Source organism: Crotalus tigris, unplaced genomic scaffold (assembly GCF_016545835.1).
Source record: "Crotalus tigris isolate CLP2741 ecotype Arizona unplaced genomic scaffold, ASM1654583v1 scf7180000019504.1669754, whole genome shotgun sequence".
NCBI lineage: Eukaryota > Metazoa > Chordata > Lepidosauria > Squamata > Viperidae > Crotalus > Crotalus tigris.
Genome location: NW_024097569.1, coordinates 284,173 through 311,495, shown reverse-complemented (window position 1 = coordinate 311,495; position 27,323 = coordinate 284,173). Strand labels below are relative to the sequence as shown.

General features: G+C 43.3%; 1 protein-coding gene across 1 annotated transcript in view; it reads left to right on the top strand.

Moving 5' to 3' along the window:
- TFAP2E (transcription factor AP-2 epsilon) overlaps positions 1–27,323 on the top strand; it is a 66,454-nt gene that overhangs the window by 4,054 nt on the left and 35,077 nt on the right. Inside the window, exon 3 of the mRNA XM_039363042.1 lies at positions 2,056–2,107. Coding sequence (XP_039218976.1) covers positions 2,056–2,107 — 52 coding nt within the window. The remainder of the gene's footprint in view (positions 1–2,055; positions 2,108–27,323) is intronic.

Here is a 27,323-nt window from a genome sequence, read left to right as displayed (position 1 = left end):
CCTCCCTTTAAATCTTTCTCTTCCTCGGCCCGATCCCGTCCCTGCAATTTTAGGGTTTTATTCGGCTACTCCGAATAAGCCTCTCCATCCTGGATTCTCTCCCCCTTCCAAACAAGAGCAGACGTGACAGCAACGCACTTTGTTCTGTTGATAGACCCGAAGCCCTTCTGGGCAATAAAACTCATAAATCTCTTCTAGCAAATAAGCTGCTACGTCTAACGTTGGTTTGCAGTTGCCTTTGCATTTTCTGAGCAGCTGCTCTATTCTCTCCTCTCCTACCGGCTCCCTGGAACAAATTCCCCAAAGGCGAAACAAATTTTACTTGAAAATATGGCTGGTTGCAAGGAATAATATTTATTCAAATGAAAAAGCAATCGGTCCGTTTAAGAAAAATATTCCGTTTTGGAAAAATAAAACAAAAAACGACGGGTGCACGTGAGAAAGCTAAAAAAAAAGAAGAAGAAGCTGGCTAGGAAAGCGGGTCAGAGGAGGGGGGAAGGCAAAACTTCCCGTTGCGGTACGTTTTCTGCAGCAAACTAAGCCCAACTTTTAATGCACAACGTGTAATTCTACCAAGAATAAATTCTGCCTGTAATCTGTGACCGTGGTTTAAAAAAAAAAAAATCCTACACTAATTCCAGGAACGGAGCTAGATTTTTTAAAAAAATAAAATAAATCTAGAAAGTGAAACTTGTTGAGGAATTCATCCCCCCACCCAAAACAACAACAACCGTATAGACTTTTTTCCGCCCATGCTTCATACAATTAGAGTATTGGGATCTCTCTCTCTCCCCCCCCCCCCGCGACTAACACGCCTTAAAAATTACTAACCTACTTTGGCAAAGTCTGTGGGCATTTGGGGGGGACTAAATCCTCTTTCAATCGGTGGGACTTCCTCTATTCCTTAAACGGCGAAATTGCAAGACGGGTTCCCGGTGACTTCGGTGCTGTGGTTAAACAGATGGAGGGATCTTTTCCAGTGGGGAATGAAGGGAGCTTTTAAAAATGCCTTTAGTTGAATTATGCCTGGTAGCTTTAAGGAGCAATTTTGAAATCTCCCAAGGGCTTTATTTCCCCTCAGAAGCCCTGGATGTTTGTTTGTTGTTTGTAGAAACAATTAGAAGAGGCCAAATTGTCTCTTGCGCTTTTCTAGAAAATATAGGTTGGATTGAACAAGTCAGTTAAAGAAACAGGAGAATTTAAAAAATAATCTCTCTCTCTCTCTCTCTCTGTCTCTCTCTCTCTTTCCGTCTCTGTCTGTCTCTGTCTCTGTCTCTGTCTGTCTCTCTCTGTGTCTCTGTCTCTGTCTGTCTCTCTCTCTCTCTGTCTGTCTCTGTCTGCCTGTCTCTCTCTGTGTGTGTGTGTCTCTCTCCCTCTCTCTCTTTCTCTCTCTCTGTCTCTCTTTCTGTTTCTCTCTCTCTCTGTCTCTTTCTCTCTCTGTCTGCCTGTCTCTCTCTCTCTGTCTCTGTCCCTCTCTCTCTCTCCCCCTCTCTCTCTGTCTCTCTCCCCCCTCTCTCTGTCTCTGTCTATCTGTCTGTCTGTCTCTCTCTGTCTCTCTCTGTCTGTCTGTCTCTGTCTCTCTCTCTCTCTCTCTTTTTCAGCCGTTTGGTTTAGTTGATGTTTCAGCTGAAATCAGAGAATGGGTCAATTCAGTCACTGACTTATATGACTCTCTCTTCCCCCTCAAAATACCCATTGTGCAGTGCCAGATTATTTGGTAGTTGCTTGAGAAATGGAAGGGGCCATTTTTCACTCTTTGGGGGGGGGGAAGCCCTCTGTAAAGAAGCCCCAGATTTGAAGAAGTTGGGTATGTTATTATTATTTTTTTAAAAAAACTTTCCTTTTCTTCTAAGAAACCCTCTTTAGAAGCCCCAGCTTTGAAGATATATAGGCTAAAGCGATCTCCCGTAACCAGCCCTGCATTACTTTCACTTTTAGCTGCATTTGAAATGTCTGGAGGGCGAAAAGCCCTTCGGATGGATTAATCTCATAATCCTCACCAGAACTCCAAGTGTGGTGGAGCTGAGCAATTATCTATGCCCGTTGTTCTTGCAGGCGGTGGATGAGGCCAGTATGAACCTTTTGGACCAGTCGGTGATCAAGAAAGGTAAGGGAACGTCCATGGCTTGGAGCATTTGGTGTGGGAACCAGCTTCAGTCTGGAATCCGAAAGTCTGAAGGGTTCATAAAAGAGAAAGCCAGCTTCTGAGTCCTGATCTCTCTTAGCTTTGTATTTCTTCCCTCTCTGCATACTGATTTTGGAGAAACCTAGATGTGAATTGGCACAGCTCGGCCCAGCATCCTTGCCAGAATAGGAAGCTGGTATCAGTTCTAGGAACCTGCTGATACTTTCAGGAACTTTATCTTGGCCTCCCTGCTTTAGCCAAGAGGATTTGCAGGAAGCCAAAACTCCATTTTGTCTGGTCTCTTTGGAAGTGGAGCCCCTGAAAATCGAAGGCTGAGTTCCTGCACCCATATTAAGCATAACTGATCTTGGTTTGAGTTTAGCATGTTGTGTAAAACTAACCATTTGGGTTGTAAATCGTGGTCACCGCGATGTAAAAAAGATGTTGAGACTCTAGAAAGAGTACAGAGAAGAGCAACAAAGATGATCAGGGGACTGGAGGCTAAAGCATATAAGGAATGGTTGCTGGAATTGGGCGTGTCTAGTTTAACAAAGAGAAGGACGAGGGGGGACAGGATAGCAGTCTTCTAGTATCTCAGGGGCTGCCCCAAAGAAGAGGGAGTCAAGCTATTCTCCAAAGCGCCTAAAGGCAGGACAAGAAGTAGCGGATGGAAACTAAGCAAGGAGAGAAGCAATCTGGAACTAAAGAGAAACTTCCTGACAGTCAGAACAATTAACCAGTGGAACAACCTGCCTCCAGAAGCAGTGAATGCTCCAACACTGGAAGTTTTTAAGAAGAGACTGGACAGCCACTTGTCTGAAATGGTATAGGGTTTCCTGCCTCAGCAGGGGGTTGGACTAGATGACCTCCAAGGTCCCTTCCAACTTTATTATTATTATGGATCATCGCACAGTCAGCCAGATGTTCAGACTGGATTTGGCATTTTGTCTACCTATCGAGTCCTTACCCAGGACCTGGGATAGGCAGATGTGGATGTTTGATGGTATTACAGATCTCGTCGCAGGATGGAAGCAGTTCCTAATAAGGCCGCCTTTTGCAATTGACTAATAGCAAATTTGTCAATGCCAATGGTGTTCAAGTGGTGCTCCAGTTGTTTTGGGATTGCACCCAAGGAGCCTATGACTATTGGTACTACCCTTGCTTGCTTTTGCCACAGTCTTTCTATTTCTATTTGTAGGTCTTTGTATTTTGTTATCTTCTCCAGTTCTTTCTCGTCTATTCTGCTGTCTCCAGGCACTGCCACATCCACTATCCAGACTATTATTATTATTATTATTATTATTATTATGATTATTATCTCAATGCGGTACAAAGGCTTATTAAAGAACCACAGTTAAATAAAGGTAACTACAGACTAGGTATGGACCTAGTTGTGATGAGTCCTTGACTCATGAGTTAAAAATTATTTCAGGATTTTCACTGTCCAGGGCCACCCAAAAACATTAGGCTAGACTTCCCGCTGCGCTAACTTGGCAAGGGATGATGGACACTGCCATCTCAGCTTTCGGGTGGCATCCGGTTGCTTCCTTTCAGCTGTCAGATCAAATTTACGATTTTTCTAAGGCTGGGGTGAATGTTATTTGTTTTCTTGTAATGTGGAGATAATTTGTCTGGGAGCAAAGCCCACTGAATACTTTCCAGAAAATCAGGCAGAACGAGAAGGGAGGAGAGGAAAAAAGGAACTGGAAGGAATGGGGAAGAAACAGAGCACCTGAAGTTTGTAAATCTCAACAAGCTTCGCTGTTATTTCTTTTGGGGAGGTGCGTTATTTCTTGTTCAGAGCAGCTTAGATGGGACCGAATCTCCCTTCAATTTCTCCCCCCATCTTGTAAAATAGGGTGAGTGGAGACCCTTGGGCATGGACTTGACCGTGTCTTTCTTCACCCAACCTTCTAACCTAGTAGTTCTCAACCTTTTTAATGCTGCGACCCCCAACCAGTCGTAAGTCGAGGATTACTCAACCGGTTGTAAGTCGAGGACTACTCAACTGGTGCAGCACCGTTTGCAGAATGGGATTTTTGGCGGGCTCAGCAGGGCAGAGACAGCCTGGACAATTCCTATTGGCTTTTGAAAGCCAATAGAATTAGACTCTATTCAAGTCTATTCGAGTCTATTCTATTGGCTTTTAAAAGCCAATAGAATAAAAGGGAGTAGCACAGCTAAGGAAAAGGAGGGGGGAAATGGCGGACTGCGTTGTTTGGCGACCCCCGTGAAATGGTCGTTCGACCCCAAATGGGGTCCCTCAACACAGGTTGAGAACCGCTGTTCTAACCACTATCCCAAATTGGGCTGGGCGTTTGCTTTTCTAAAGCTGCACAGAATTCCTAAAAGTTCCTGAAATAAAAGGTCCAGTTGCCGGTCACCAAGAACGTCTCACAAGAATGTGACCTCCCCCCTGTGGCCATGCCAACGTGGAAGCTTCCTACTCCAAGAAAACCTCAGCCTAATGCTAGAATTACTCTGAGATGTCTGCTCTTTTCAGGAAACTCAACCAGTAGGGATAATAATGGAATGTCGCTCAATCTCTCTGGAAGCAAACAACACCTCTTCCTCTCTAGGTTCCCCCAAATATTCTTGTAAAATCCAAGGCCAACATTCCTATATGGGGCATCATGGATAAAAATGCACAGAGGTTAGTGGAATGCAATGGCGTTCCGTTTTCCTGACAATAAGAATAATTAACCAGTGGAACGGCTTGCTTCCAGAAGTTGTGGGTGCTCCATCACTAGAAGCTTTTAAGAAAAGTTTGGAAAACTATTTGTCCAGAATGGTGTAAGGTCTCCTGCTTGAGCAGGGGGTTGGACTAGAAGACCTCCAAGGTCCCTTCCAACTCCTCTCCTCTCCTCCCCTCTCCTATTATATCCTCTTCTCTCCTCTCCTACCCTATTATCACATTTGGCATTTGAGTGATGTGAGTCAGCAGCGCATATCAATAAGTCAAGGCGGTGCCAAGGGAAAATCAAAGCTAGATTTCATTTACATGCAGTTCAAGGCAGTGGTAGGTACTATTGTTACTTTTCATTTTTCTATTGAGTGGAGCCCCTGACATGTGATTCCAGGAAAGTCCTTTGGCACATGAATATATAGTTGCAGCTGCTGTTTTTTCTGCTGAGGATGGGACTGTTGCAGGACTGGAGAAAGATGCAGCTGTTTTAAAGAGTTGCAGACAGTGCTGCATTCACACTCCCAAAGCATCTTTGGGGATCACCATCTGAGGCACTGCAGAGTCTTAGCATTTAATCTTTCCCTTTTCTCACTTAAAAAAAAAAATTGGTATCAGCTTTCAGAGAGTTTTGTGGCCATTTCCAATGAGGGAATCACCAGTTGTGCTTCTCTGTGGAGCATTGTTTCTCAACCTTGACAATTTTAAGGCATGTGGACTTCAACTCCCAGAATTCCACAGCCAGCGTTGCTGGCTGTGGAATTCTGGGAGTTGAAGTCCACATGCCTTAAAATTGTCAAGGTTGAGAAACACTGCTGTGGAGGGAACAAACATTCTTGTCCCCTTCAGTGTCTTTTAAAAAGTAATGCTGATGTTTAAGTCTCTAAGTGAGTTTTATAATATGCTGTCACTATAGTGGGCAATTTTTTTGTTACTTTTACACAAATACAAATACTATAGCTGCTGTGTAGATAGGAACGTGTGTGTATGAGAGAGAGAGAGAGAGAGAGAGTTTGTAAGTAGCACTGCATCAAATAAGAGTGAATATTAAATATGAAATTAAATAAAAATTAAATTCCTGCTTTAAAAAAAAGTACAAAAATCTTGGTTTATATGAGAAAGTGAGAAATGGCAGCTGCCCAGATTGGGTCCTGCAAGCCTCAATAGCTTAAATTGCCACATTAATCAACCATAGCCCAGGCTGATTGATTGGTTAGAGCCCTTTATAACAGGGTACACCAGGAGCCAGCTTTGGATTCTTTGTTTTGCTGTGAACAAAAACCGAAACATTCAGCCTTTCAATCGAATAACAACCGGGTATGGGGAGTGGGGGGGGATGTTGTTAAGTTCACTCTAATGCATAGAATTTAACCATATTTTTTTAAAAAAATGATTTTATGTCTTCAGGTGACTGTCCATCCACAGCTAGATGGCTCTGGGTAGTGAGTCAAATAAAAACAAAAAGAAAGTTACAATTCATACCAATTTGATTGTTTGTTTGTTCCTTTCAAACACATTAAACACCATGTTTCTCAATCTTGGCAACGTTAAGATATGTGGACTTCTGCTCCCAGAATTCCTCACCCAGCCCTTCTCCACTAAGACGCACGGTGCCCTGCCCGTTTATCAGTGCTTCAGCCCCACAGTTGCAGCCACCATCTTCACTTTTGGAACTCACCTTTGCTTCACCTGGACACCTCTGCCCTGCATTTTGGCTTTTCTTATCGCTCGTGGAGATAACATTTGCCCTACAAAAGTTTTCTTTGTGGCTGTTGGCTTCGTGGGGCAAACCAGACAGAAGTCACAGCCAGATAAGCTAATTCCACTTTGTTGGCAGACTCTTGCAAATATGAAAGTACAATTCTCCCACTGTCTCCTTTACATCTTGAGAAGCTGGGGGGGGGTCTCTTCTGAAACCTTTACCCCTCCCATTAACTAGCTGTGGGCTATCTTGTCTAATAATAATAATAATAATAGTAATAGTAACTGCTTCCATCCTGCGATGATACCTGTAATACCATCAAACATCCACATCTGCCTATCCCAGGTCCTGGGTAAGGACTCGATAGGTCAGTGTTTCTCAACGTTTGTGTGACGGCGACCCCCGTCACACGGATGCACCACGCATGCGCGGCGGCGCCCCCATGCGCGGCGCGCATGCGCGGTGGCGCCCCCTGAGGGGGGAAAATGGCGGATCGCGTTGTTTGGCGACCCCCGTAAAATGGTTGTTTGACCCCAAATGGGGTCGCGACCCATAGGTTGAGAACCGCTGCGATAGGTAGACAAAATGCCAAATCCAGTCTGAACATCTGGCTGACTGTGCGATGAGCCATAATAATAATAATGTTGGAAGGGACCTTGGAGGTCATCAAGTCCAACCCGCTGCTCAGGCAGGAAACCCTATACCATTTCAGACAAATGGCTGTCCAGTCTGTTCTTAAAAACTTCCAGGGATGGAGCATTCACCGCTTCTGGAGGCAGGTTGTTCCACTGGTTAATTGTTCTAACTGTCAGGAAATTCCTCCTTAGTTCTAGGTTGCTTCTCTCCTTGACTCCTTAACTGATTGTTCCCTTGGTAGCATCTCTTTGGGCAGTCTCCTAAGGTCCCACATAGCATAACAGTGGCCTTCCAAGGCCTATCTCTAATTTTTTATTCCAGATACAGTAGCTCTGTCTCAGAAGCTCTCCATCCCTGTCTATCTCCTTGTTGGGCTCCTGTGGCTGACAATTAGGTGGTAGAGGAGAGGAAAAAGGCACAAACTGTGCATGGTCCAAGACACCATTTACTCATCATGACATCAAAGCCTGATAGATTCCTCTGCAGTCTGACTCCAGTTAAATCTTATGTAAACAGGTTGAGTTGGGGGCGCCTGGATTCCAATGCTTCATTGACATCCTCACCTCCAGGATGGCCTTAGATGATGACCCCAAGTTTAAAATAGCACAGATTCAGGATCTCCCTTGCTGTAAGCATAATGTAGATTAGCTCATGGTTATGGACATGGGCAACTGCAGGAGGGGAGGGCCTGACAATATACATCACTGACCTCATTGCAAAGAGGCAGATCACAAGGCTTGCAGAATGACATCCTAATGCTTACGATATCATCTTGGCCTGTTCTGAATACCCATGGCTGTTCATATGATAGTATCTTTAGTAGTACCATTTAATGTATCGCAGGGGCAGGGAATATGAACAACAGGTCCTATTATCCACTATCGCTGGTCGTGTTGACTAGGGCCAATGGGAGCTGAGGTCCCAAACAGGTGGAATTTTCAGACTGTCTATCCCTGATTTATAGTAGCATGTCTACAAATGATGCTTTAAAGCAGTGTTTCTCAACCTTGGCCATTTTAAGATGTGTGGACTTGAACTCCCAAAATTCCCCAGCCAGCATGGCTGGCTAGGGAATTCTGGGAGTTGAAGTCCACATATCTTCAAATGGCCAAGGTTGAGAAACACTGCTTTAAAGCTTAAGCTACAAGTCTTTGTTTTACGGAATGGGCTCGGGAAATCTGGGAGTTGGAAATCCACAACATCTTAAAGTCGCTAGATTGAGAAACACTGTTAAAGAGAGCTGCTTCCCAAGGTCTGTTTGTTGGCAGGTTTTTGTCCTTGCCTTCTTCCTAAGGGCTGAGAGAAAGAGAATGACTGGCCTAAAGTCACCCAGATCAATTCCTGCTCTAAGGCAGTGGTTTTCAACCTTTTTAATGCCGCGACCCCCAACTGGTCGTAAGTGGAGGAATACTCAACCGCTCGTAAGTCGAGGACTACCCAACCAGTCGTAAGTCAAGGACTTTCCCTGCCCGGGAGCGCCGCGCATGCGTGGTGCTGCCCCCTGCGCCGGCTGAGGCGTAGCTGGCAAGGGACAGCGACAGCGCAGGGCGACCACCAGCTGGTAAGGCACCCGCCGGGCCCCACACGCGCCAGCAACTCTGCCTGCGCCCGCCGGCCTCCCACTTCCCACCCCTGGCCCTCTTTTACTTATATTTTTAGTAGTTGCTCAGCAGGGAGGGGTGGAAACTTCCAGATAGCTCGCCTTCACTGCAGACAACTTGCAGCACCGTTTGCAGAATGGGACTTTTGGCGGGCTCAGCAGGACAGAGACAGCCTGGACAATTCCTATTGGCTTTTGAAAGCCAATAGAATTAGACTCTATTCAAGAGAGTCTATTCTATTGGCTTTCAAAAGCCAATAGAATAAAAGGGAGTAGCACAGCTAAGGAAAAGGGGAAAACAAAATGGCAAACTGTATTGTTTGGCGACCCCCGTGAAATGGTCGTTCGACCCCAAATGGGGTCCCGACCCACAGGTTGAGAACCACTGCTCTAAGGCAAGACTAGAAATCATAGTCTCCCAGTTTCTAATCTAATACCCTTAACTACTATCCCAAACTGGCTCTCTTTTCTGGATTTAAGGGCTATTGAATTCAGTGAGAGGCTGTCTCCCATCAGTAGGTCACTGTTAGCCCCACTGTATTTTCTATGGTAGGGGTCCCCAACCTCTAGGCTGCAGACCGGTACTGGCTTGTGGACTGTTAGGAACTGGCCCACATAGCTGGAAGTGAGTGACAGACGAGCAAAATTGTGCAGGCATGCGATCTAGGTTGCACACTCCTCTCTCCCCCCCCCCCCCGCCACCGCCCTGGTCCATGGAAAAATTGTCTTTCACAAAACTGGTCCCTGGTGCCAAAAAGGGTGGGGATGCTGCTCTATAGCGGTGCTTCCCAACCTTGGGAACTTTAAAAGGCAAGGACTTCAACTCCCAGAATTCCCCAGCCTGCTTTGAAGTTGAAGTCCACGCCTCTTAAAGTCCCTAAGGTTAAGAAACACGGCAAAGCCTTGGCCTGTCCTGCTCTTCCTAATTCTCTCCAGATGTGATGGGCCACACTTCACCCACTCAGGAAGAAAGTGGACTTAAAGCTGGTGGAAGCCAAAATAAGGGAGATGAGGCAGCAGCCACAGCCATCTGATGTAAATTCTACCCGTGTTAGTTTTGGGATTGAGTGTCTGTTTCATAGGAGCTCCACCTCCTTCCTTGAATAAATATACATTCATTCTCCAGAAATAATCACTGAATATAATGAGTTCCGTGCTATCTTCCTTCCTCTGTGCAGAGCAACCTTTTAAAAACATTCAAACCACTAGGTTTTCTTTTTCTTTTAAAAATGTTGATCTGTCCTCACCCCAAATTAAAATAAGGAACATATGTTCTTCCCAGAGACTAAAAAAAAACCCACACCAGTACTAATATGGGACAAAACGGAACATCTGGCCAGAAAGATTTATTATATAATTGTTTTTCCTTGATTTGAGCTGCTTTAGATGGGGTGGAATTATTTTTTAAAACATTCCCGCCTTCCCATCGAAGTGGGATTCCTGCAGGGACTCGTTTTCCATGTCACTAAAAGAAAGGCGTCCATAGGTGGTTAACCATCTCAATCAGCTCGCGTTTAACCGCTTTGGCATAGCTGCCAGACGACTGGCTGTTGGGAAGGAATGGGTGTACCTACTGAGGGTGTGGGGTGTTGTCCTGGATCGACAATTCCGAATGCAACTGTGAAGCTATTAGCATGTTTTTTAAAAAACAACACAAACAATGTTTATCTCTTTTGCGTGATGTTTTAAAAATAACTCATACGTGGGCGGGACGAATTAAGCATGTGGCTGATCTTCCAGATTTGGAAGCTTGCATGGAAAGCAGCAGCCCAATGAAAGGAGATGAAGTCTCCCTGCCCAGGGCTGACTGCAAAGGGTGGTAAAGGAAAATTAAGTTGCTGCCCCCCCCTCAACCACACGATCAAAGCCTTGACTCTTTTTGACATGTAGCGGTGAAGGCATCAGGCTGGAAGCTGGGAGACTGAGAGTTCTAGTTCTGCCCTGGGTAGAAAGGCAGCTGACTGGCCTTGGGCCAGTCACTTTTTCTCAGCCCTAGGAAGTAGGCAACGCCAACCGCTTCTGAAAAACCTGAAAACTGCAGGGGCTTGTCCAGGCAATCTCCAAGAATCCGACACGATGAGTAGTCCTCAACTGAGCCCAGAATTTATGTTGCTAAATGAGAAATTCATTCAGTGAGATTTGCCCCATTGTATGACTTTTCTTTCCACCTTTGTTAAGTGAACCACTGCAGTTGTTAAATCAGTAACGCAGCTGTTAAGTCAGTGGTTCTCAACGTTTGTGTGACGGCGACCCCCGTCACACAAACGTGCCGCGCATGTGTGGCGCTGTGCGCATGCGCGGCGGCACCCCATGCGCGGCGCTGTGCGCATGCGTGGCGGCACCCATGCACGGCGCGCATGCGTGGCGCCACCCCCATGCACGGCACGCATGCGTGGCACCGCCCCATGCACGGCATGCATGCGTGGCACCGCCCCATGCGCGGCGCACATGCGCGGCGGCGCCCCCTGAGGGGGAAAAATGGCGGATCGCCTTGTTTGGCGACCCCCGAGAAATGGTCGATTGACCCCAAATGGGGTCGCGACCCATAGGTTGAGAACCGCTGTGTTAAGTGAATCCGGCTTTCCCATTGACTTTGTTGTCGGAAGGTCTCTAAAAGGGGATCATGTGACCCCGGGACATCGCAGCCGTCATAAGTACGAGTCAGTTGCCAAGCGTCTGAATGTAAATCATGTGACCGTGGGGATGCTGCAATGGTCGTAAGTGTGAAAAACGGTCATAAGTCGCTTTTTTCCAGTGCCGTTCTAACTTCGAATAGTCACTAAATGAACTGTTGGAAGTCGAGGACTATCTGGATTGAACGGAAGGAAAAAAATATGGATCTGTGGGTCACCTTGATGCTCTCTGAGTTTGTTTGTTTTCTTCCAGATGTTTCGATACCCAATTAGGTAACATCATCGGTGTTATAAATGGGAGTTTCTCTCTGAGGGATGAGGATGACGACGATGTTACCTAGTTTTGATAATGAAATATTTGCAAGAAAATTAGCAAGCTCAGTGAGCATCAAAGACCCTCATTTCAACCCTGAGCTACAAAAAAATCTCTTTTACTGGTTTAATCTCTGTTTGTAGACCAGGGCCTTGCCCTGTCATTGTTGGTGGGAATGTTTACTGTTTGTCTCAACTGGTAGTTCCTTGATTGGGGCATTGCTGACTGCTTGAGTGTTGGTCTGTAATTCATGGATATGGATCTTGTGGCCATGGATGCCATTTTGACTTTTTTTTGACTCTCCATGTAGACGTCGGGCGTGGAGATTTAGGCAACTATAGCGAAGGGGGATTACTTTCTTCCTAGATCTTTTCCGAGTTCCTAATCTAATGTATAGAGCCGGGATTCGCCATTTGAAAACCCCAGGCAAGCTCAGCGTGGCCTTGCAAGCCTCTCCTCTGGAGTAAACAACATACATCCAGTGGCTCAAGTGGGCAGGTAGAGGTCAGGACTCCAGCACATAATTAAGGTCTGGATTTCATCCACTGGGCAATGAGCAGCTTGAGGAAAATCATTGCAAAATAAAGTGTCAACAACAGGGACGTTGTGGCAGAAGATTCAACACGGTCAAGATAGTGACTACAACTGTCTCCCTGACCCCCCCCTTTTTTTTTTTACATATGTTGCTTCATACACACTTTTATCAGCACAATATTGCAAAGAAAGAGACTAGGCAGAAGAAGGACTAAAGCTGTTTCTTCTTGAAGTCCAACGGTGACATTCTTAATCTGAATTGGGACAACTCGCCACGGGACAATTCAACAGTTCAATTTAATTACTTTAAAATCATTACAAGATTATTTTGTCATTCACATTTCATTCTGCCACTCCTTTGGTGTCCTTTCTTTAATGAGTCCATTCCATTATTTCTTTGATATTAGTGTAACGAGTTGGCTGCTCTGTAAGGAGCCACTGGCTGGAGATGGCAGGAGTTACAAATCAGAAGAGGTAAAAGACAAAAGGTTGTGGGAAAGTCTGTTGCTGCTACATTACAAATGCAATTTGTGGCCGGGCTAAGGAGGACTCACTTCCCCAATATTCACTTCTAATTTTTTATTTTTATTTGGTTACAAAAATAGGAAAATGGAGAAAACTTGCCCTTTGCAAATTCTTACACCTCTTTTCTAAGGATGCATAATGCTCTCTTGGTGCTTTATTATATGTGGAGATTAGGTGATTGCACAAACAATTTGAAATAGTAATAATAATATCAACAACAACAACAATAATAAAGCAAGGGTAGTACTAATAGTAATCAGCACCTTGGGTGCAATCCCAAAACAACTGGAGCACCACTTGAACACCATTGGCATTGACAAATTCGCCATTAGTCAATTGCAAAAGGCGGCCTTACTAGGAACTGCTTCCATCCTGTGACGAGATCTATAATACCATCAAACATCCACATCTGCCTATCCAAGGTCCTTGGTGAGGACTCGATAGGTAGACAAAAATGCCAAATCCAGTCTGAACATCTGGCTCACTGTGTGATGATCAATAATAATAATAATAGAAATATTCATCCATTCGCAAAACATCTGGACCACTTGAACACTATTGGCATTGACAAAACCACCATTAGTCAATCGCAAAAGGCAGCTTTATTTGGAATAGCTTACAAGCCATGATCATACTTTTATCAATATGAAACAACAACTGCCTATCTCCGATCCTTGAGAAGGATTGATAAGTGGTTAAAATGGCAAATCCAGTCTAAACATCTGATTGTGCAATCAATCACAATATAAATAATAGTAATTTATCAAGAGATACAATGGGAAGGGAAATTCACAATCTGAGACTCCAGAAATCTTTGGGTACATCAAATAAATGTCATTACGGCAAAATTGGGGCAATTATTATATTTTTGAGGACTTTGTTGATTTAGTTTAGATTCTCTTTGTACTTCAGACAATTCTTAGTCCCGGTGTTGTCTCATTTTATTTGACTGTGTCTCTTCTTGGGACACAGTTGAAAGATTCAGCGGGTCTATTGTTCCATGAAAAAAAAGCTACACACGTCAGCAGTCGGGGTTTTTTTATAAATGCAAAGAGGGTTGTATAATGCTTGCATAATTATGAAGGGAGGATTATGTTAACCTCTCTGCTCAAATTGCCTTTGTTTTTTTTTAAATGGTACATTCCAGACTTGTTACTTTTGATCACAAATATTGTTGCGTAGAAAATCCCAACCTTGGGTACTTTAAGACCTGTGGACTTCAACTCCAACTTCATGCTGGCTGAGGGATTCTGGGAGTTGAAGTCTACAGGTCTTAAAATCCCCAGGTTGGACACCTCTGGTTTTAAAAAAATGCAACCTGACCCTTGTGTTCTCCAGCTTGGTTCAGTCTTTTGCAAGAAAGTGGAATGGGGTTCTCTGAGTCTGATTGTTTTCTTGCAGACATTTCATTACCTAACTAGATAACATCATCAGTGCTCGTAAGAGTAGAGTTTGCTCTCATTTTGTGTTCTAGTGGCTTACCCTGTCAATATTGGTGGGAGTGATCTTGTCGGTTCCTTGATTAGGCTGTTGATTAGCTTGGTTGGCAGTTCCTCGACTGGAATATTGTTTGCTTCGAATGAAGGCAAATATGCGTGACCCAGGATAATGTGGCGGGAGCTCATCTGAGTTGGTCACTGAGACCATAGAGTTAGTCTTCCAAGCTTTGGGACTTGTGCTGGAGCCCATCCACAGGGAACTTCTCTCTCTATCGTTTGCTTCTTGATGGTTGGTCTAGTGTTAATCTTGGTGTCAATCTGTTTATCTGGGTATTGATTGCTAATAAGGAAGTGTTCTAGTCATATTTGTTCCCTTTCTAGCTTTTTGATGGTCTCTTTTGAATGGTATGTAGATGTCATTTATCTCTGCACCTGTTGATTGCCAATGTGTCAGAATGCCAGGAATTCTCTAGCATTTTTGGACTTGCTGTCCATTTTGGGAGATGCTGCTTATACTGCATTCCTGGTCAAACAGGTTTGGCAGCTTTGAAGGACTTTGAAATTCTGCTGGAGCCGCCTCTCAGGGGCAGAAGAGGGGAGAATATCCCTCTTTCCAACTGCTGTTATGCTCTGGAAAACAAACCTGAACTTCACCTATCTTAAATTTTCCCAGTTTCCCAGCTAGCAATAGCCAGATGCATGGACTTCAATCCCCAGAATTCTCAGCATTGGCCATTCTGGCTAGGAAATTCTGGGAGACGAAGTCCCAATGGGTGTGTAGATTTGAAAATGCCGCCTGAAACAAGTCAGGTGGCATTGTGGGGTGTCCTTTGTGCTTCATGTGAGCCAAATGACATCTTTCAGGTGGCTTGCCCAAGCAAATCAAGAGTGATTTGTGATTGACGATCTTTAGGGGATTAATGGACTCTGATAATATCAACAATGGTAAACTAGAGCAGGAAGAAACCACTGTGATGCTTATCAAACATGCAGTTAGCTGGGAATTTTTAGAGCTTGAAACCATATCATAAATACAACTCATCACAACTCACCAGGCACTTTGTAAAGTTCTGTTAGATCAAAGCATCGGCAGGGATGAAGCTGATAGGAAGTAGGATATGCTATGTTCCCACACTACATTGAATGTAGTTCTACCGAATGTTTTGATCTACAAGATCTAACCAAATGACCTGGATTTGCCCAGGTCAGAAAAACTAATTATGGTTACTATTAGTTAATCTTAGTCATGGATCTGACTCAGCATATTACATGAACTCAGCCACGTCGCCCTTTCTCTTTAGTGGGTAAAACGGATTTACTCTTATGGATGGTCTTTCTTGAAGATTCTGGTTTGTTTATATTTAATCAGCTGCCTCTGTTATTAAGCAAATTGTTGTGGTTGTTAGTTGCGAAGTCGTGTCTGACCCATCGCGACCACATGGACAACGTTCCTCCAGGCCTTCCTGTCCTCCACCATCTTCTGGAGTCCCTTTAAGCTCACGCCTGCTGCTTCAGTGACTCCATCCAGCCATCTCATTCTCTGTCGTCCCCTTCTTCTCTTGCCCTCCATCTTTCCCAGCATCAGGCTCTTCTCCAGTGAGTCCTTCCTTCTCATTAGGTGGCCAAAGTACTTGAGTTTCAGCTTCAGGATCTGGCCTTCTAAAGAGCAGTCAAGGTTGATCTCCTCTAGGACTGAGGACCTTAAAAGGTCTCTGATCCTGAGAGGAGTTGAGAAATGGGGGAGCTTTAGCTGGGATCAGATAGGCAGGCCAACATCTTTCATTTGCCCTCATTTTCCAACCTTTCAAGGCCAGCGTCTGCTTGACTGAGATGCATGCTTTCTAACAATCCAATTTTTATGTCTGCTAAGAATGCAGGCCTTTACAGCACAAAGGGGTAATCTGCACATCCCTTCAGGCAGTGTTCCTCAACCTCAGGAATCTAGACCAACTCCCAGAAGATCCCAGTCAGCATGGACTTTAACTCCCAGAATTCCTCAGTCATGCTGGCCAGGAAATTCTAGGAGTTGAAGTCCATACATAGCAAAGTAGCCAAGGCTGAGAGATCCCACTGCCTGAAGCAGTCAATGCATGAGATCTCTCCAGGAGAGAGGGGAATGGCAGAGGGAGACAGGATCAGGCAGGCAGGTGGGCTTTTTGTGGCTCTTTTCAAAACTGGAATGATCCCCTCAATTGTGTGGCCTCCAAATGTTGAGTTGGATAAGATCTGGATATTTGGAAATTTAAATATTTCTAACAGAATAATGAATTAAGTGCCTTCAGTCATGTTATTCTGAGATTTGAATTCTTTGCTTCGTGGTGGGAATGGTGATATGTGTGTGTTGTGTGCGTATGTCTCTCTGTGTGTATGTCTTTATGTGTGTGTATATATGTCTTTGTGTATATGTGTGGGTGTGTTTGTGTGTGGGTGCAAGAAAGAGAGACAGAGACAGACAGAGAGACAGAGATGAGTGTTTGAGAAATATGCCAGTGGCTGCACCTTCAAAGAAATTTGGATCAGAGCAAAGCAGGTGAAAATCAAATGTGATTTGATTTCAGTTACAGCACATTAAAATTTCATTAACATTAAAATAAATGCCATTGATGTAACTGCTCCTCGTGTTTGGCTCTAGCATCCATGATGATCAACTCACAGCAGTGAGAAAAAAAATCAGATCCTATGGCTAAATTCTTCCCGAATTTCTGAAGAAGCAAGTGGCAAGATTCTTAGAGCAGTGTTTCTCAACCTTGACCATTTTAAGGCATGTGGACTTCAACTCCCAGAATTCCACAGCCAGCAATGCTGGCTGTGGAATTCTGGGAGTTGAAGTCCACATGCCTTAAAATGGTCAAGGTTGAGAAACACTGTCTTAGAGAATCATGGAATATAGGGCATTCTTCTTGAAAGGAGTCTCCTGGGTGGAATAAATATAGGAGAAGAGCAGGCAGAGCTGGGGGTGGTGGTGGTGGAATTAAAGGCGTCGTCAGTTTAGAATCCTTGCGTGACCACAAGTCCAATCTCTCCTGAATTCTATTGACCTTTCTCTGGTGCCAATTTAGTGTTGAGCCTTAGTTGACCAGATTCTTGTGTACAGGCTTGACTAAATCTGCTAGGCTGCAGCCTTATGAATGATCCTGATTCTTTGTGCCTGACAATGAACCATCAAGTATTCATTTTCCTCTTTCAGTTATTTATTTATTAAATTTGTTTGCCTCCCATCTCACCACGAGGTGTTATCTTGACCATCATCCTTTGGGGCCCTCTTCTGAGATGGCTTGGACTTGTTCAAGAATTCTGGGGAATGGCTGAAACTCCGGCTGTGCTTCTCGGCTTGAAAAGTCCTTTCCTCTATAGAAAGAGAAGCTGGTATGTGAAACGATCATGCCACATTTTGGATTTGAAAGCAAGCTGCCTTCTCCCAGGAAAAGCCATCTCTGGTTTAAGAGATGGCAGACAAGCCTCCCTGCACACCTGCTTGGTTCAAAACTATCTATGACTTTAAGGATTGCATAGCTTTTGAGCAGCTTGCACAACGTGTTGAGTTAGGATAAAAATGAGGCTTGGTAGTTGTGGATGGGACTTTCATTTGTCTTCTTTGGTGAACCAGGACATCCCCGTAAGCCAGTGTTTGTCACCTTGGCAACTTGAAGGTGTATAGAGATGGCTGGCTGGGGGATTCTGGAAGTTGAAGTCTACCCGTCCTCATAGGACGACAATTCTCCTATTATCTCCAGTCTAGCTAGGTTGAGATGATGAAAGCTGTAGTCCACTAGCAACTGGGAATTCCATGGTTCCCCCATACTGGAATTAAAGCAGGGGACTGAACTGACCAATTTGCTGGCTCTGCGTAATCCTATGAACTCTGCATTCACCCAATAGCTGGGTTTTTTTTTAAATTGGGTTTAGACAATTTCTGGAAAAAGTAGTCACTATCTGTTTTATTGGACTTTTGAATTAGTTGATTATTGTATTGATGAACTATTTATTAATTTATTTCTTCCTGCTTTTCCTTTACCAAGTATACAACTTTGGAAAGTTGTATACTTGATGAAGGATAGAGAAATTGGGAAATAAATATAAAAGATTTAAATTAATGGGATTTTTTTTCACCCATTGCATAATAAAGGCATCTGCTTAGGTGTAAGACTCATCTGGTGATATGTGTTGTGTGAACCCACCTCCGTTTTTTTATCTCAGAGAGTTGCCAGAGTCAATATGTCACATTGTAAGCGTAACATTCGTCCTCATTTCTTTTAATGCATCCTTACACGATGAAGGTTAAAAGGATAGTTTTTTTTTAAAAAAAGGCAGCAGTAGTTAGTAAGCTGCATTATATTTTCCAATAAAGAAAAAAAATGTTCTTCTATATTAAAATATTGTTCTGTTAGGAAAAAAATGCAGAAAGAAAAAAAAGCAAGATGAACACTAACAACCGTAATGATTGATTCTTTGGTTTCTGTTTTCTAGTTTTGCTTTAATTAAATATAACAGGCTTTTCATTAAATACTGCTGAATAAGAAATACCAGCTTGGGACACAATGTGTGTTTTACGCATTCACTTCATGCAACTATTTGTCTTTTTTCTCCTTTTTTTGGTATTCATATGCCAAGATAACACAGAGAAAATGTGTTTCAGCCATTATTAACATTATTATTCTTTTTTATAAGATTGGGACATTTAGTTGTAATCACAGTGCGATCCAATTTCTTGTCAAAATTCATGATTATGTAGAAAACAAATTCATTTTGCTCTTTGGCTGGAGTAAAGTACTGTATCCAAGATCTGAAGAGTATTTGTTTTAAAGGAATATAATTTTAAAAAGCAAAGCATGTTTGCCAGTTGGATCTGTCTGTAGTTTTGGTCTTTCTTTGAGTCTTGCTCTTCTCAGCCTAAAGAATTTAGGCTAAATTCTTTAACATCAGGAATGAGGGAAGTTTTTTTGTTTTTTGGCCAGTTCCAGTGCAAATTTACTTAACTTGCACTTCTTGAATCAATATACAAACCAAACGCTTTTAACTCCCATGGTTCTCTGAATTTTGTGGTGCCTTTTTTTTCTGATTTAAAAAGGGGCCAATAATATGCAAATTATAGAGAATGTGCACAATAAGGCATGAAAAAAAAACCACCCCTTTATGTGATGGAGAAAAATTGCTTGTTAAAGAATGTCGGGTCAAATTGGCCTACAAAAAAAGAAAAAAAAGAATTTGTGTGTTCTAAGAAATGCTTACAAAAAGGTATACTGTATTTTCCGGCGTATAAGACGACTCGGCGTATAAGACGACCCCCGACTTCGGAGATGATTTGCATGCTTTAGAAAATCATCTTATACGCTGGAAAATACGGTATATAGTCTGTGATGGCTTCATGAAAACATATTGGAAACGAGCGGGAGTGAAACAGAGAATAAAACTGGTAGAAACGGTAGAAACATTTTTTACTTACAAACTGAAACAAAATACTGAGCAGCTGGGTTATTCTTCCTTCTGATATAGAGGTATATCATGTAGTGATATGTGTATACACACACATAGACATACCATTTCAGCCTTAAACTGGATTTGGAGTGAGCAGCGCTTTAAATCAAAGGTGGTTTCAATTAGGAGATAGAAAAATAGGAACAAGAACAGTAGGACTCTCAAATGTGTGGGGTCTTGGTGCCCTCTGAGTTTGGTTGTTTGCTTGCATACATTTCATGACCCAGCTAGGTAACATCATCAGTGCACTTGTCTATAAACAAAGTGCAAATGCCACCTCCTTCTAGCACTTGAAGATGTTACCTAGTTGGGTCATGAAATTTCTGCAAGAAAACAACCAAGCTCAGAGAGCACCAAGGACCCCACAGTTCAACCCTGAACTATACGTATTCCCTTCTATCGGTACTATCAAATCTGGGCTGCAAAATTCTAGGTGACCAGCAGAGAGATATTGTACAGAAAAGCCATAATTATTTTTATCATCTAATGGTCATCCAGATTTTTTCAGCTCCAAATTGGTAGCCCTAGGACAGGGGTAGGCAACCTTGGCTCTTTTATGACTCGTGGACTTCAACTCCCAGAATTCCTGAGCCAGCATGGGGGAACTATGGCCCCTTCATGACTCGTGGACCTCAACTCCCAGAATTCCTGAGCCAGCATAGGGGAACTATGGCCCCTTCATGACTCAGGGACTTCAACTCCCAGAATTCCTGAGTCAGCATGACTCAGCTTGGAAACATTTCCCTTTCCCCTCAGCATGGCTGGCTCAGGAATTCTGGGAGTTGAAGTTCACAAGTCATAAAAGAGCCAAGGTGGCCTACCCTTGTTCTAGGTCAGGGGTCTTCAAACTTGGCAACTTTAAGACTCGTGGACTTCAACTCCCAGAATTCCTCAGCCAGCCATGCTGAGGGGAAAGGGAGCGGTTTCCAAGCTGAGCCATGTTGGCTCAGGAATTCTGGGAATTGAAGTCCAAAGAGCCAAGGGGGCCTACCCCTGCCCTAGGAAGAAACCCCTTTGAAAATGTCACCGTAGCAAACTGCATGGATTTGTTCACCTGGTCACCAGGAGTCAGTTCTGACTTGAAGCCCCCTCCCCCACAAAGGCAATGAAAGAGGGAGCCACGAATCACAATCGGCATCAGGCAAAGTGAATTCTGTTGCAACAGCGTTTATTCCAGGGGTGTGATTGCAACATTTGTCTCTGCTCATCTCACCTCCGCCTTTGAAGAAGCCACTCCAATGAGTTTCCTTAGGGGTATGGAAGACATTCTGGAAGAGGCAGTAAGCAGGAACTGTTGTTTGATGACAGGAAGCCAACAGCCCTTCAAGGGGTCTGCAGCTTCCCAGAGTCTACCTGGCCAGCTACAGTTCGTTGTGCTGGAGGATTGGAGAGCTGATGAGGGACCCAGGAAGGAAGCAGTGATACAATGAAAGACCAATGTGTGCTTGGGATAGACTCACATCAAACTAGATATTGATGGCAGAGAGTCTGTCTGTCCGTCCGTCCGTCCATCCGTCCATCCATCCATCCATCCACCATCTTACCCTGTGATAATATGGGTAGCCAATAAATTTTACAAACAAACAAACATTATCTGTCTGTCTGTCTGTCTATCTATCTATCTATCCATCCATCCATCCATCCATCCATCCACCCATCTCTCTCCCTCCTTCCCTCCCTCATATGTATGTATGTACGTATGTATGCATGTATGTATGTATGTAACCCTAACCCTAATCATCCACCATCCAGCATGCCTGGCTGAGGAATTCTGGGAGTTGAAGTCCACAAGTCATAAAAGGGCCAAGTTTGAAGACCCATCATAGATAGACATGACTTTGGTAGTGTTTTCATGGCCACTATCATAATTTTTTTGATTGTAGACACACCTGCTCTTATTAAGTGCTCTGAGATATCTTTTCTCAGATGTACCTGGCTAAGTGTACCTTAAAGAGTCTCAAAGTGTCCCATTAGGTGAGACAGGCAAGATGGTGGTGGGAGAGTCTTCTTACTAATACTGCCTCAGGATTGAATTTTTCACACGGTCGTTGCTGGCTTTGTTCTGAGGCTGCTTTGCCTTGCCTTTAATCTTGTGTATTCATTTCATAATCTTATATTGTATTTTGCAAGTAGCGTTCAAGCATTCTGAATATAAATAAACAGATATTGTCTCTCTCTTTCCTTTAAATGCATCCTAGTTGTTAGCCCAATGCTACAGCTTGGCTTAGCAAATTCCATAAAGATATTGGGTAAGGATCAGTCTTGCATCTGCATCTAATCAGGTGTGGGATAATCCTATATTCTACTAGCATGAGAAAAGGAAAGGGAAAATGCAACCTGTCAATCTTAACCTTATTTGTTTCTTTCTTCTCCATAATCTCATATTCTTATATTCCCACAACACATTTAATTACTAACGACTCAAGTATTTTTTTATGATATGGGGTACAGGGAGTCCTCGACTTATAACCATAGCAGAATTTCTGTTGCAAACAGGACAGCTGTCAAGTTAAGTGTAAGTTGTGCCCAATTTTACATTTTTGCTATGGTTGTTAAGTGAATCACTGCGTTGTTAAGTGAATCATGCAGTTATTAAGGAAAACCTGCTTTTCCCATTGACTTTGCTTGTTGGAAGCTACTGGGAAGGTTGCAAATGGCGTTCACATGACCCTGGGATCCTGCAATAATCATAAATACATGTCAGTTACCAAGTGCAATAATCGTAAGTGGGAGGGCTGATTGTAATGCCATTGTAACTTCAAACAATTGTTAAATGAATGGCTGTAAGCTGAGGACTATCTGTATTCCAGTATTGATTTCTTAAGCCTTACAAACTCAACAGCCACCTTGCCTGTTAATATTCTTAAAAAAGGAGGGAAATAGCTCCAGATTTGATAGAGATGTCTACAAGGACAAATCTATCCATATTTGCAATTTCTATCCAGAAATATATTTGTACATATGAAAGTCATTTGTTGCAGGGGGAAAAATAATATGGTCAACTGACGTGATGAGTACAAACTGTATTTACATAAAAAAGAAAGAAAGAAAGAAAAGCTGTACGTCGGAAATAAAAGAGTTCTCCATAAGGTCGAGGTTCCTTAAAAGCAGCCCGTGCTTGTAGCAGATCAGTTTTGATCGGCTTATCAATGATCAAAACATTCTGCCTGCAGTGTGGAATCGCTTCTTTGTAGGATTGGTTCAGCAGTAACAGCCATTATTAGAGATACAATCCTATCAAGTCCTCATCCTGTAATAGATTGGGCAAACTGAGCCTTGGGCTTAAAACAGAGCAACCCAGAAATGAGAGAAGAGCAGGGGAAATTAGGAGCAAACGTTGGGTTCCAGCATCACCTAATTCAGGGGTCTTCAAACTTGGCCCTTTTATGACTTGTGGACTTCAACTCCCAGAATTCCTCAGCCAGGCATGCCTGGCTGAGGAATTCTGGGAGTTGAAGTCCCCAAGTCATAAAAGGGCCAGGTTTGAAAACCCCTGACCTAATTTCTACAGGGTCTCCCTGTACCGGATGTTTCTCTTTCTTGGCAACAAAGAAGGAGATCTATTTAGGCAAAAGAAGATCTAAAGAAAAGTGAATTCTTGCCACGAGTGATCTGAGATCAATCTTGTAAACAAGAAGACCTGCCTGTATGAAAATCCCCTAGGCACAATGCGCCTGCCTCTTTAGTGCCGTGCTGCAATTATAGATCTCGTTGGAGCAGATCCATATTCCCATAGCACAAATTGATATTTAGACTGAGTCGGCGAGAATTTAACACAATCTGTTTAGCACTGGAGCGATTGAAATGGGAGGCAAAGTCTGGCTGGCAAAACCCTTGGTTTTCTGCTAGAATCCATGTCTGGTTACCTTCTTGCCTCCGTCAAATGCAGACCCTGATTTCCTGAGTCTTCCCAGGAACTGAGGGCATGCATCCTTGTCTCTACAGTGTAGGCAGAGCAATGCTTCTCAACCTTGGCCATTTCAAGAAGTATGGACTTCAGCTCCAAGGATTCCCTAGCTAGCATGCTTCTTAGCCCTTGTCTGGAGGCTGGTGTCCCCTAACTTAACTTGGTGTCGTGTCTATGGAGATTTTCAGTCATCCAGGTCATGGTTGTCTCAAAGGCATTTTTTTTGAAAGGCAGCAGGACTTTATTTGTTTTTCCCTGAAGACGTTTCACTTCTTGTGCAAGAAGCTTCATTGATTCTGGCAGGATGGTATTGGTGGTGTGGGGGATGGAAGGTTTAGTTTTGACAGTGTCCTGCACTTTTTAAATTTGGTATCCTGTACTCGTAAGATGATGCCAAAAAGCTTCCGATCTTTCATAGGATACTTCTTCGGGTACTTGACATTTCTCCAGAGTAAAAACTCCCAATTCCTTAAATTGCTTCTTGTAAAATTAGTGTCCAGTCCTTTGCTCTTAATGCTCACAATTTGCTCCAGTTCATTTACATCATTCTTAAAATATAGTGTCACAACATGACAGTGGAGGCTGCGCTGATCAATGCAAATAGAATGGAATTGTATTTGGCTGGTCAGCAGAAGTGCTTAATCCCTTCAAAAATTGTCCACCCAAATGAATCACGAATGGGGCCTTGACGTCCCTGATGCTAAGCATTTGCTTATAATTCCTCCAACACAAGTTAGATGAGGAACCATTGATATAATGCAATTTCAGATATCATGGGAAACACATATTGGAAAACACACTCAGCAATTGCTGGAGTACCCAATTCACATGTAATTTTCACACTGACTTCCCCTTGTTACTCAAAGTGCTCCAAATTGGGGGGGGGATCTTTGAATTAGAGTGCTACAAGTACCCAAAACTAAGTCAAACTTTATATGAGATGACATTGTCACATCTATTTATGTAACTCAGAGATTTATATACCATCTTTCCAAGTGACTTGTTTTCCCAGTAGATGGGTGGCATTCAAATGAAGAAGGTCACGGAAACTCGTGGGACTTTTTTAGCCGTGATGACTTACTGTCTTAATCTCCAGTGTGCTTCCCTTGAATAACTTAGTCTGAATAGTATCCCAGAATAAGGAGTAGATTAAAATGGCATTGATTTGAGGAATCTCAGTTCCTTATTAATTAAAAAATAATTTTAATTCAGAGTTTCAATTTTTTTAAAAAAAGTTTTTTAATGCTAAACAAGAAGCCCTTGCTTGAAATATGAAACAAGTAGCAAGTCCACCGTGGTGTTGGTTCCTCGTCACGACAATGCTGCAGTGATGAAGTGTGTGTGACTACGCACATTTTTTTCATCTGTTGCCTCCTCTCATATCCTGCTTCAGACACCATAATATCATCCTTGGAATTTCAGACCTTATTTGATTTTTATTTTTTTAGCTCCTGGCCATTTCAGGATTTTCCACATTTTGCAAATGTGAACTGACTTTCTCCATAGGATGTGGTCCCTGGAAGATTTTCTTGGGAGAAGCTTGGCCAAATCACATTCCTATCGTCCCACTTATGAGTGTCAAGAGCCCCCGTGGGAGGAGCTAGTGTCAAAAAAATCAAGATGGCGGCTGCAGCTGCTTCACTGAAGCCCTGCTCCATTTTATACACAACAGATGTAAAAAAGCATGAGGGATTCTCTCACGCAGATGCAGTTGCCTTTCTCACTATTTTGAGCTGCTTGCAGCTTCTCATTCCATCATAATGTGCTTTTTATTTGTTTGCTTTGGCTTAATATATTGTGTAAACTTAGACACAGCAGTTTGTGAAACTGGGTTTTATGACTTAGTGCAAGGGTGTCCAACCTTGGCAACTTGACGACTTGTGGATTTCAGTTCCCAGAATTCATGGGAATTCTTCCCAGAATTCTCATGGCTGGCTGGGGAATTCTGGGAGTTAAAAAGTCCACATGTTTTAAAGTTGCCAAGGTTGGATACCCCTGACTTAGTATGAATCATAAAGAAAACATGTTCTAATGCGGTGTTTTTCAAAGTTGTCAACTTAAAGATATGTGAGTTTCCACCGGCTGGGGTGTTCTGGGACTGGAAGACCCACACATTTTAAAGGTGCCAAGTTTGAAAAACAGCATCCTATGTCAACATGTGATGCAAATCTCCAAATCTTTTAAGGTCTAAAAATGCCTTCCTCTCAACATTATGCCTGGCTCCCTATTGTTGTTGTTGTTAATTGCGAAGTCGTGTCTGACCCATTGCAACCCCATGCACCATGTTCCTCCAGGCCTTTCTGTCCTCTACCATCTTCTGGAGTCCATTTAAGCTCACGCCTCCTGCTTCAATGACTCCATCCAGCCACCTCACTCTCTGTCGTCCCCTTCTTCTATTGCCCTCCATCTTTCCCAGCATCAGGATCTTCTCCATTGAGTCCTTCCTTCTCATTAGGTGGCCAAAGTACTTGAGTTTCAACTTCAGGATCTGGCCTTCTAAAGAGCAGTCGGGGTTGATCTCTTCAAATAGGTGTTAAAATGTAAATTCAGAAGGATCTGAAAGTAGTAAGTGCAACTTATGGACCCACAAAACATCAGCATTTTAAAGTCACCTTGGGCTCCAATCCCTATGTAACCAGTTCCCAGAAAATAAGAGTTTTTTCTCAAATTAAGTAGCTGTGATGTGAAGCAATGTAGAGAGTGAACGGCTGATGGGGACTTCAAAAATCCGGCATTTTATAAAAACAATAATGTCATGCAACTACCCCCCCCCCCCCTTTCAGGCAGACTTCTGCTTTTCCTCTGTGTAAAAATACCTAATCAGCAAAACAAAGGAAACTTGAAAGAGAGTTTTCTCCCTCAGGGGCCAGGCTTAAATTGCAACCCCCTCTTTTTAATATGATGTTTATAATGCTTAATTAAGGCGAATAGAGGAAGTCAGGAATGCGTGTGCGTCTTTTGGGGTGTGCATGTGTACACAAGATAAAGTTTTTTTCTGGGCAACGTGGAAAGATTTGAATGCTTCCTTCTCCCTTTTCTCTTGCCTCCCAGGCACTTAGTGTCTCGCTTCTACCTACTTTGTTATAACTTGTCTAATTAGAGGTGTGTATATGTTCACAAATCGGGGGGGGGGGTTGCTTTAGGTATGAGTACAGTAAAATGTTGACAAAAAAAATCAGAGAGCTTTTTTTTTTTGGCACCGATTTCATCCGCAGCACTTTTATTTATGCAAAGCTGGCAGTTTTTGTCAGTTTTAAGAAAGTGGGCCTCTGGAATCGTTTTGCTTCAGGGACAGAGTGCAGGCGGCTGGCTCGGGTTTGGCATTAGGGGTGTGTGCACGCACGCGAGCGTGTTTTTTTTCCCCCCTGTATTTTGGTGATGGAGGAAATTTTATTTATTTGCTCATTCCATTTCTGTGGCTGCCCAACTCAGCCCTGTGACTCTGGTTGAGCTTACAGTTCTAAATGCTGGGTTTCACGCGTGCTGCTAAGCCGTAGTCTGCTGGAATGATGGCTTGTGGGATGAGCCAGTCAATCTTATAGAGAGCAAAGAAAGCTGGCTAGTTTGGTCGCTTGTGAATTTGTTTTCTCTCAAGTTGTGGGATTCTGTATTTGATGGAATGCAAATACAGACTAGGGATAAGAGGAAAATCATAAACATTCTGCACTTTATGCCAAGCCAGAATTGCATGCCACAAACCAGCCGAAGCTGCTGTTGAGACGGGAAGAGGACAAAGTTGTGTTAGTCCGAA